At 43.0% G+C, this 12,408-nt stretch overlaps 1 protein-coding gene across 1 annotated transcript in view; it reads right to left on the bottom strand.

The window, feature by feature from the left end:
- Positions 1-833: 833 nt before the first annotated feature.
- LOC111977395 (heparan sulfate glucosamine 3-O-sulfotransferase 1-like) overlaps positions 834-12,408 on the bottom strand; it is a 75,648-nt gene continuing 64,073 nt past the window's right edge. The window contains exon 2 of the mRNA XM_024006795.2: positions 834-2,288. Coding sequence (XP_023862563.1) covers positions 1,187-2,092 — 906 coding nt within the window. The 5' untranslated portion in view covers positions 2,093-2,288 and the 3' untranslated portion in view covers positions 834-1,186. The remainder of the gene's footprint in view (positions 2,289-12,408) is intronic.

Genomic DNA, 12,408 nt, shown 5'->3' with positions numbered 1-12,408 from the left:
AATATAGTATCCGTAAATAGGATATGGCAAGACGAAGTGTGAAAACATTGCTTGTATCGAACTTCATATTTTAGTGTGGATAGACCAACACACCCCTCCTGCTGGCAAGGGATAAAGCCGGCAGCATTGATGTCTGTCCCCCCTGGAGAACGGGAGCACTCTCTTAGCATCTGACAGAGCCACCAGACAGAAGGGAGATCACATAAGCACCAGTGGTCTCTCCAGACAGGCAGCTTTGGCTGCTGTTTAAAGCCTAATCAAGGAGGAAACATGACCCGTGACAATCTGAAATGTGCCGATTCTCTGTGGCATGGAATGGCAAGTGATCAGACAGAATGGTTCTAAGAAAACACAAAGTATCCATCCATAATAACCAGAGATAATCATGATGAAAATAGTAATATGTTTCTCTGCTGTTTATGTTGAATAATCACACATTTGAAACGGCATCTTACATACAGCACAATTCCTGTGAGAACTGCTACAATAAGCATTTGATTTACTGGCTGCTTCTACAGCCTAATCAACTGTTGAACACTGAACAGTGGTAAAATACAGGAAGAGCTCTTTGACTTCAGCTTGCTGACTCTTGTGATTCGGCCCCTTTTGCTGCAGGCACTACCTTCAACGTCCAAATCCATTAGTGATTTCTGTACTACTAAAGCGGCGCTCGAGGGAAACCATTTCCCTGCATTAATGTCCTTCTTCCACCGCAGCGAATCAAACGCTTAGCCTAATGCCTCAGTCTACCTTAGCATGCTCTCTAAATAACTCAGGTTAGGAGCTGGAGAGTAGCACAAATAACCAAGGGAGAAAAAGATCCCATTCCACTGTTACATTTTTAAAGCAAAACAATTTATTATCAAGTACAGTAATATCAAACAAAAGTTAAATCAGGTTCACAAATGAGTTTTTCCACAATCTGCATCACTTCACTTTTGGCAGGTACAGTACAGAGAATGACTTCAATCTTGGGGATTTTTCCATGTTAGTTTGAAAGTTCTTGCTTCGTAAATGTGGAACTGCTCTGTTGACACCAGAGCAGAATAAAAGGCGATTGACAGGGGTGTTTGGGTGTCAGAGTTCGTAAAGTGCTTCTCCCCCTATAACACTGGTCAGTCAGTCCTTGAACAGTCATATGTGGGCCAGGGGGAACTAGTCCTCATAGGTAGAGGGGTGAACTGCCTTACTGCCAGTCAAAGGAGCGCTTCACCAGCCGGTAGAAGTTATGGTTGTGCTCCCGGAGGTAGGAGCGTAGCTGCTGCAGCACAGTACCGTTGACAGCCGGGTGGGGACGCCCTTTGGACTCGTGCAGGCAGCGCTCTCGCCCTTCACTCCGGATGCAGTAGAACCCCTTGGTCTGGTTGAAGTAGAAGTTGGAGGACATTATCCTGGGGGGCAGGTTGAGAAAACGCTCCACCTTCTGTAGCTCAGGCAACGGGTCCCGGATCAAAGTATCCCCATCAACGATGTGGATCTGCTCTAGGGGGAAATAGCGCAACCAGTTGCTCATGTGCAAGTCGTAGAGGCTCCGCTGGATGGCCTTATAGCGGGTATTGAGGGCTCCGCTGCGCACCAGCAGGTTCTCAATGGCCTGCACTGGCTTGTGGTTCTCCAGGCGGTTGAAGTAGACCTGGGTGTAGTCTGAGATGACACGTTCAGTTGGGTCCCGCAAGATCAGCAGCAGCTTGATGGAGGAGTTCATGGCACGGATGCGTTCTGGCGCCAAGGCAGAGGTGAAGTAGCCTGGCGTCTTCTCCACTGTGATCTGGTGTGGGTAGGAATATGGCATCAGCTCACGGTACCAGTCAAAGCCCTTAGCGTAGTTCTCGTCCCAGTCGAAAAAGTGCACCTCTGTGGCAGCGGCAGCGACCTCAGGGTGGATGTCCAGCATTTCCAGGAGGGCGCGTGTGCCTCCCTTGCGCACCCCAATGATGATGCTGTGGGGGGCACATTTACTAGTCCCCAGGGGTGGAGACAGAGTGTCATTAGCTGTGAGTCCAGGGCCTAGATCCAAACTCTGAACAACATCTGGTGGGGCAGCATATGCCTGGAGAACCAGGAGGAACACTGCTACCAGCAAGCAGGCCATGGTGAGGGAGGGTGATGAGAAGATGGTCAGAGAGAGAGGAGATCAGAGAGGGATGTCCCGTTGTTTAGCTGTGGATCAGAGCCATCTCTCTGAGATCAAAGATGACAGGAAAGGAGAAGGGAGCGGTTTTCGTCTGCCATTGAACATCAGAAGGAGGATGATGAGGAGGAGAAACCACAGCCAGTCCAAAGCACATCTGGAGAGACAGAAGACAAGAAGAAAAGGACTTAGATCTTCCCATCTGAATAGCTAGCATAGGCCCAAAGCACTTTCTTATTTTACCTGACAAAGCTTTCTAGTAATTCATAGAATGTATGTCTGACTCAAGTGTTTCCTCTCCTTCGGTTATCATTATTCATCTCCCTTTGAGTCCTTCTATCTCCCTCTCAGAACTCTCCTTCCCATATCAAGAGTCACTTACGTTTAATTCTATGCTGTAATTTCACAGGAATATATTTTTTTTTGCTCATTACAAAATGTGGGCCAGATATGTGAGAGCGTGACTCGGGGCCAAAACAGAGGTCACACTACTTCAATCGTGTTTTACCGCTTCATAATCCTCACTCAAATCGATCCAGTTAATATCCGCCCTGGAACATTTCAATCCAGACAGCATAGGTAGGTTTTAAGGACAAAGTGTGGCTGTAGAAATACGAGGAGTTTTCAGTTCTGGATAACTTAGATTCTCCATACACGTGAAGCAAGATCAAAAGCAAGGCCAAGTGAAGGATGTTATGTATTGGGACAAAGTATTTATGTTCTAGTGGGTTTCTGTAGCCTTAGTTCTAACGCTAAGTATCATGGGCACTGAAGTGGGTTGTTGAGAGTAGACTTCCTGAAGTAATGTAAGATGCACAACTCCAGTACATACACTCGTTGCATCCAAAACGATTTCTCCATCCCCATTCCTGCGTGAGTCTAAAGTTAATCTGAAGAGTCAAGATACAACAAAGGTAGGACTAGGACAGGAGGACTAGGATTTAAAATACTGGATACACTGAACAGTTGAATACTTCTGACCTTAAAAAGTCTTCTCAAATACTTTCACGAGGAAAACATTTCTCCGTGACAGTCAAAATAACCGCTCTGCTGCATAAACATCCAACAAAAGGTCATGGTAAGGCTCTATAAATATTACTTTATCATTTCCACTTTGCTGTTTCCCAATATTAAAATCAACCACTACCATGGCTATGATTGAATAAACAGAAAGCTATTGCTAAGGAACAACAGTAGTCACAGCTCACTCTGGATGAACCCTCCCACTCCCTAAACAGCGGAGGACAAATCTGTCCCCCACTTCCCAGAGGGTTGTCTGTTCCCACAGAGCCACTACCAGCCTCTCCCGCTCTCTAATCAGGTCTTCCCATTGCAGACTGAAGGGAGTGATACCTGGACCGCCATAAAGCTCTAATCTCTGGCCAAGGGGGTCCAGGGGGCTGTGGATGTTAAGTATGGGGCTGGGGCTAAGGATGGGGAATAGAGCAGGGGCTAGGTAGCTGTGGGTATGGGAATAAGGCTGGGGGCTCGGCCAAGATGTGGAGTTGAGGGCTTGGGCTACGTATAAGGTCTGGGGCCGGGGTCAAGTATGAGGGCTGGGGCATGGACTAGGTATGGGGGCTAGGGCTATAGGGGATGCAGCCCTGGGGGGGCTGAAGCACTGTGGATAAAGAAAAGGTGCTCTACTGTGAATGTCTGCGCAGGGAGCCACTTACGCGCTGTGACAGGCACGCCTGCCTGTCAGCGCTTCCATGGCGGAGAGCTGCCAAGTCCAATGCTAACAGCCAGGCAGCCAGGCGACCTTCCTGTCTTATCCAATTCCCCTCACTCCCTCAGCACACCGCCACCTGGAATGAGCCATTGTTTCACATCCCGCTGAGCCGCATTGCTTTATTCAAGACTTGATGCATATCTTCAGGTTTTCATTCATCACACAGCCGGCTCGGCACACCATCTCAGCATCTGGCAGAGCCTTTAACTAAAAATATTGGACTATTGGAGATAGAAACGGAATACCGACAGATTACAGACAAGAGACTGGCAATATACTTAGTCCAGAACTAAGTATGAGGTCACATTGCAGTTGGCTGAATAACACAAGATATTGAATATATTTGCCATTGTAAAAAAAAAAAGACATGAAATCAAAATGCCCATTAACACCTGCATCTGCAATCATTTACCTACGACTATCACACACGTGGCGCTGCGCTGATCTTCTGTGATCTCATTTGACAGTTTGTCAGTGGCTGCAGAGACTGTGGCTTATTACCTCATAGCATTCTCACGGAGAGCCTGAGCTAGTGTAGCTCATGGTTCGACCCTATTATTCATCATCCTAGGAGGCACAGAGGGAGAAGCCACAGGTTTCCTGTTCCACAGGAACCCAACTCCCACTAATTACTCAAACCAGCCAGCCAGTTATATCTAAAGCATGGTCTAGAATAGATCCCGACAGATATGTGATTTTTGGGTCCGATACCAATTTAGGGAGGCAAAAGTCACCAATTACCAATACATCTCCTGATATATTGTTTTTTAGAGGTGGAATGAAAAACCTCTTTTACATAAATTGAGCTACAGAGGATTTAAAATACACTGCTCAAAAAAATAAAGGGAACGCTTAAACAACACAATGTAACTCCAAGTCAATCACACTTCTGTGAAATCAAACTGTCCACTTAGGAAGCAACACTGATTGACAATAAATTTCACATGCTGTTGTGCAAATGGAATAGACAAAAGGTGGAAATTATAGGCAATTAGCAAGACACCCCCAATAAAGGAGTGGTTCTGCAGGTGGAGGTAGCGGTCCTGCTGCTGGGTTGTTGCCCTCCTACGGCCTCCTCCACGTCTCCTGATGTACTGGCCTGTCTCCTGGTAGCGCCTCCATGCTCTGGACACTACGCTGACAGACACAGCAAACCTTCTTGCCACAGCTCGCATTGATGTGCCATCCTGGATGAGCTGCACTACCTGAGCCACTTGTGTCGGTTGTAGACTCCGTCTCTTGCTACCACTAGAGTGAAAGCCCCGCCAGCATTCAAAAGTGACCAAAACATCAGCCAGGAAGCATAGGAACTGAGAAGTGGTCTGTGGTCACCACCTGCAGAACCACTCCTTTATTYGGGGTGTCTTGCTAATTGCCTATAATTTCCACCTGTTGTCTATTCCATTTGCACAACAGCATGTGACATTTATTGTCAATCAGTGTTGCTTCCTAAGTGGACAGTTTGATTTCACAGAAGTGTGATTGACTTGGAGTTACATTGTGTTGTTTAAGTGTTCCCTTAATTTTTTTGAGCAGTGTATATATTACATGACCAAAAGTATGTGGACACTTGTTTGTCGAACATCTCATTCCAAAATCATGGGCATTAATATGGAGTTGGTCCACCCTTTGGTGCTGTAACAGCCTCCACTRTTCTGGGAAGGCTTTCCACTAGATGTTGGAACATTGCTGTGGGGACTTGCTTCCATTCAGCCACAAGATCCTTAGTGATGTTGGGCACTGATGTTGGGTGATTAGGCCTGGCTCACAGTTGGCGTTCCAGTTCATCCCGGGCTCAGGGCTCTGTGCAGGCCAGTCGAGTTCTTCCACACCGATCTCTACAAAACATTTCTGTATGGACCTCTGCACGGAGGCATTGTCAAGCTGAAATAGGAAAGAGCCTTCCCCAATCTGTTGCCACAAAGTTGGAAGCACAGAATCGTCTAGAATGTCACAAATTTGAAGGGGTGTCCACATACTTTTGCATATACAGTATAGTGTACTCTAAATGATGATGTCAATAATAACATTATTTAAGAACATTTTATTTGTGGTTTACAGGATATACACCAAAAATAAACTATATCCTCTATAAATACGACAGGAAAAGTTTAGTGCACCTTCTTAGGTACAACTTAAAGATGTGTCTTTCTATGGTAGTGGATAAGAAGTATGCAAAAGTCGTGGTGCTAAACCACCACAAGGGTTGGCTGGCTGAATGAATTAAACTTTGTCTCAAAGTAAATCTGCACTGCTCACAAATAAGCATAAGCGTTGAAATGCAGTAACATGGCGTTCATAATAGGTGTCAGCATCAGCATTTGCCTTGAGTAGATCTACTACAGTTTTCAAAACAGCCAAAGGTAATGTAAACACAGTGGTGTGTATTCATGAATGCCAAGGGAAGCCAGGCTTCTCCAAAAAATTGACCAAGAAAAAAAAAAACATACAAAATGTCTTTCGTCTATCTGTGTTTCATACATTTCCTTCAATTCGCAAGAGGYTGAATGTACCCCACTGGAGAAAGCATCCAGGCTAACAAAACAGCACCCCTCTGTCTCAGTATGTGTAGCATATCTGATGCTGTCTGTCCAAAAAGAGTATGACATTGTTGCCGCCCATAGCATTGAATTCAAAGGAAGCCAGCGAGCATTTGGCCTCCCTTGATACATTTTTTTGATAAAATAACAGCCAATCAGCGTTGGGGCAAACTGAGTGTGAATTCAGCTGTGAATGGTCCTGGCYCAACATTWTTWTTWTTTTTTTTAAGTCAAGGGAAGCCAGTTTGGATTCAGACCAATGACATAGAAGTCAAACGTCATTAACAGAAAAAAACGTGAATTGTTGCATCTCGTTGTCCACCGGTGGCTAGCTAGCTAAAATGGTCCCTTTCCTAAATTAGCCATAGATGGAGATAGGGATTTGGACTTGTGGTTCTACTTAATTCTCCGTACTGGCCAATGATTATAATGGCGATTCTGAACCAACCATTACATTCATACACTGTTTCCCTGACCTGAGAGGATGGAAGTGCAACATGTAGCTAGATGTAGTATGCTAATTTTAACTAGCTGGCCTGGCGCATCGTTGCCCATGAAAGGAAGTTGGGCTTGTGAGCAAGCATTTTAGCCAGGTAGTCTAGTACAACAAAAATGTAAAGCATTTAAAGCCTGTAGTCCTAGACCATTTAGGCAACATGACACACACCACAGAGACACATATTGAACTTATGTTGATTGGACTAAATTGTTTTTAGTATCTTTTAGTTGTCACTGTATTAGACTAAGCAATAGTTGTTTAGTAGCCCGAAAGTGTTGAAAACACTACCTTACTTGACCTACAGCATGGTCAAGCAACTGTTTGTTACATGCAAAATGTTTTGTGGACTTCACCGGACAGATGTTTCTCTCCAGTTTTGTAATGAAACAAATGTGTGGTTGAATTTATTCTGCCACTGTGTCTTTTTATTGTCTCTACCTTAGGCCTGTATATCACYGTGTCAAGGCATATGAACACATATGTTGTACTATGGCTTTTTTTCTGTCTTGGCTTCCCCAGTGATTTTACCCACGCACCGCCACTGTGTAAACTAACACTTTATGGCAACCTTGCAATGAGAGGGTCAGTGATGGCTTGATCACAAGATAACACTGTTGAAGATTATATATATTTCTTAAATATGCCGATAATATGGGGTGCTACGCTAGCTAGCTAACGTTAGCTACTTATCTCATCCTGAATGCAAGCACATGGCCTGAATAAATATATCTGCGCCAACTGCTTTATGCAGATTGCATATTTTGGAACTGAAACTAAATAAGCACACTAGCTATAATACGCCCCAACAGTGCTCTTTTTGTATCATGGTTGAGTGTTCACTTTGGCGCCAGTTCAGTGTTGGCACATAAGGAGCACAGATTGCTAGCTAGCGAAGCTAACTACCTTGCTGGCTAGCTAGCCAGTTAACGTTAACTAAGTGAGAATGTGATGAGGACAGGGCTGCTTGCTTGGTGAAGTGTACTTTTCACTATTTACTTAGTTGCTGTGGCAAGCTACTCACCGTCAAACCACCATGTCTAATCTCTCTCACGCTATGACCTAGGGCTGAATGATGTTCAACGAGCAGCTCGTAGAGCGCCCTTTTCGGGCAACCATTGAAAATGTAAAAAAATTACCACAAATGAGCAGACATACTTGTTTATTCTATTATTATTATTCTATATAATATTGTATATTGGTGCTTTTTCTGTGGAATAAAGCGGGATACAAATATTTCTCATTCATATTCAGTGGTTTCCCATTCTGTTTCATGTGGCGAGCAGCAGGTATTGTACTGCAAAGTTTGTTTTCTTAAAGAGTAACTTTCATCTAAAACCAGATGTTTTTGGCTTAGTTAGTGAAATACGTCAATTCTGGTCTTTACTTTGACAGTTCGTTACAAAAGTGATATATCTATTTTAGTAGTAAATCTAGCTCTTTTTGCCCCTAGTGGTTCAACTCTGCCATTGAAATTGGGATGTAGAGGCCCCTCTACGTTATTTCAAGGGAGGGGTTTGGTAATACACTTCTTGATGTGCTGGGTGGTACCTCCTCAAGACTTTCTATGAAAGCAGGTGACAGTGCGCCTTATTTGGCAATGGTGTTTGTAAGTGGAGTGTGTCAATATGTTTTGCATAATGRTTCCTTGAGTAGACCACTGACATTACATAAAATGTATAAAGGCATTAAGGCACATTTCCACATATTACCAAATTCAACATGTTTGCTTACTGTGTGTTTTACACAACAAAAAAACATGTAGGCTTTGATGATTATATACATTAATATTCGTAGCAACATTATCATAACAATAAATGGATGACAATGGTGATCATGGCAACACGCTCTATTCCCCCCCACCCCTTCACTGCTATGACTGATGGCGGCCCAATCCACTAAACAAATTGGGTCATAGTTCATGAGTTCTAATCCCACAAGGGGATTTTTTTTAACCCTTTATTCACCATATTCATCCTGTTCCCACACACTTCTAATTCTGAAAAGTGAAAGCATACCTGTGAGAGGGGTTACGTAGGTGTAGGTTTTTATACAGTTCCCAAAACCAATCTGTGAGTTAATTTGACCATTGGAAAAATAGCTACTGCGTCAATACAGCAATGTGGGATGGATTGAATTGAGCCCATTTAATTTCAAAGTGATGATTGTAATTTTCTTCCCAACACAATACTACAATAAACGTGAGTCCACATTTCAAGCATTTTTTTTTGACCCGTTGGGGATTCGAAATTATACTGCACGTGGCTATAGACGTCAGGAACTCAGCACCTTAACATTGTGAGACAACTGTCCAGAGGTGTATTTACTCGTGATGCAGATCATTTTATTATCAGAGTATGCCAGTGAACTTCAGGTAAGTATACTTTAGTGAGAAAGTGTTGGGATCCTGTACAACTACATTTACTCACCCCCAAAATGATACTTTTTTTATGCGCTATTCCTATGAAGGTAAAATAGTGCCTTAAGTGTAAAAGCATGTACAGTATCATTTGCTCATGTACAATAGGAGTTGCACCTGTATAATCAGTAATGTTTTTGCAAAAAATATTTGCAAACATGTATCTTTTTATGAGAATAAATGCAACAACACTTGCAAGAACATAACGTGGTATGAATAAATACAACAATTGCAAGCATGCAACAATTTGAGAATTAATGCAACTAATTTACTAAACTTGCGACTGGTGAATCTTCTTCTGTATYTCAAAACTACATTTGCCGTTGTCAAATTCATGTGCTCAGAGTTTTGGCACTAATTTAGCAACTAATCTTGGCCAAAAGCTTTGTAGTCGTAAAAAAAAAAATTCTGCAAGGAAGCAGCAGAGAAATATGCAAGCTCTAGTGGACAGGGCATGTTTTCACGTTTCATAGGGTTCCGGTCTGGAAGCACTCTCTCCACTGTGCTAAATATGGATAGAATTTGTAAAAATGACTAGCTAGCTCAATGACATTGACAGAATTTGAAAGCTACAACAAGGCATTGGTGAGGAAGACGAAGGGAAGAATTAAAACGAGTGTTTCCACATAGCATGACCGTTACACAGCTGATGCTAGCTAGCTAGCTAGCATTAGAGCTTTCAGGCTAGTCTATCAAGTGGTTCTTACATTGTGTAACAGAGCAATAGGTCTAGCTATGTACTTGTCATTTGGTTGAGTCTAACATTCATTTAGAAAATTGTTTGCTCGGTGTATATTTGGTGTGTAGTTGGTTGGTTATGCTAGTTAGCAAGCTGAGATCAATGTTAGCTAGCTTGCTAATAATGTTTTGAGGAGAACAGGCTAGCTCCCTGTAGAATCAAGACAAGAGGGGATGGGGAAGAACGTGAGATGTGCAGTTGCTTCATCTGSCTGAAGCAGTGCCCAGACGAGATGAGACAGAGTTACCTGCTACAGAGATAAAAAAGTGAGATCTCTCAGATTCCTATCTTGATTAGCTAGTGAGATTTCAATGTCAAACCAATGCAATGATATTCATTAATATTGGCTTGCTATGTGAACTGCTTTTCCTGAAAATGTCCATCTCAGGGACAGTTGGTCGCACCAGGCCAAGCCACACATCCAAACAATGCCAGCAGGAACCCTACTATCTGGGTTATTTCATAGATTTGATGTCTTCACTATCAATCTACAATGTAGAAAATAGTAAAAATAAAGAAAAACCCTTGAATGAGTAGGTGTGTACAAACTTTTGATTGGTACTCTACGTGCATGCACGCACAAACATTTTGTATGGGCCTAATCATAGTATTACATATAGAATCGAGCCTAATTCTTCCTATTTAAAACGTGGTAGGCCTACCTGTTTGACGAACTCATGCACATCATCTGTATCTGTGTTTCATTCCATAGTATGTTTTAATATATTTGTACTATATTGCTATCRGTCTCAAATTTTACAAATCATCAGCATGAAGAACACTGAATTCTGTCATGTGGACTGAATTGTCATTCAAATAATGTTGTGCCTCTGATTCATATCTGCTAAGCACACCTCTGTTAGCCACACAGCCACTGCCTCAGAGTGGTTGGGTAAGCTCCTTCCTGGCTGGCCCTGTCCAGAGGTGACATTGGACAGGGCCACGCTGTCTCCCAACCCCATTGTCTCAATTCCCAGTAATTATTCTGCAATAGTTTGTGCCGGGGGGATAGGGTCAACTTCTCTTATCCGGACCTGTATTCACAAAGTGTCTTAGAGTAGGAGTGCTGATCTGGGATCAGTGTTTAATTGTAGATCATATTGACTGGTGGAACCTGACCCTAGATCAGCACTCCTACTCGTGGCACATTTCCATCCAGGATTTACCTCAGAGTTCTACCCAAGAGGCTCAGACTTTTTTGTTTCCATCTACGCAGGCTGGCACCCGTGTGTCACTGAGCCATGGCTCCAGCAAACCTGCTGTCACTTGGGCCAAAGTCAAGCCAGTGGTATTTTTCAGCTGGTGTTTACATAACAATGACTAAAAGTGAACTTTAATATCTTCTCACAAAGCAGCTGTTAAAATCAATCTTGGCTACGGAAACAATTTCCCTAGTATAACATATGGGTCTATACACTAGTGTAACACTGATGTTTGAGTCGAAAAGCAGCACTGGATGCTTTTTGAATATTGGCCCTGGTGTAATGTGTGATCTTAGGTATGCTCTAACCAACAGCCCCCCCCAATGCAATCCACCACCACTTTTCTAATTAACACACCGCAATCTGTTGTATATGGGACAATGTTTTTCTATGTAAACATTAGAAATCCGTTTTACAAATATTACACAATTCATTTACATACAAAGAGAACAGTATGCCATTATTGTGACAACCAGATCCATATGTGTATGGCTCCCCCCACCTCTGCATACAAGTGGAAGTAGCACAGCAGGATGCTGGCCTTGGAGCAGGTGATGAGGAAAATGATGAACCCCAGGAACCCAAACATATAGTACACATGTGATGAGATGTTGAGAAAATAGTAAATAATCAATCAAATTCAGTCTCCCTGCATAGAGGCTGAGTTGACCTTGGTTCAAAGAAATTAGGTATTTAATTATTTGTTAATGTGTAATTAACATTTACAATCTAATAATCAATAAATTACTTCTTTGTTTCTTTATGAATCATTATACTAGGCTAATTCAGGCTCATGGTTGAGTGGCAGACTTGACCCTTGTTCTWACCAGATGCTGTTGAGAATGAAGAAGAGCTGGATGAAGATTTAACCGAAGGGCAGGATGCCCCCCTCCTTGTCAATGGGAGCATGCCTAAGATCTCACATTACACCAGGGCCAATATTCACAAAGCATCCAATGCTGCTTTTTGACTAACAACAGTGTTACACCAGTGTATACACCCTTATGTTATACTAGGGAAATCGTTTCCATAGCTAGTGCTGGCAGTGAGGACTTGTGAAGAGCAGAATCATCAACCTCTGCATAAATCAAAACAGCTGCTTTGTGGGAAGATGTTCAAGTTCACAGTTAGCCATTGTTATGTAAATGC

Source organism: Salvelinus sp. IW2-2015, linkage group LG18 (genome assembly GCF_002910315.2).
Source record: "Salvelinus sp. IW2-2015 linkage group LG18, ASM291031v2, whole genome shotgun sequence".
NCBI lineage: Eukaryota > Metazoa > Chordata > Actinopteri > Salmoniformes > Salmonidae > Salvelinus > Salvelinus sp. IW2-2015.
Note: the sequence above shows the minus strand (reverse complement) of the source record. Positions and strands in the feature narration are given on the sequence as shown.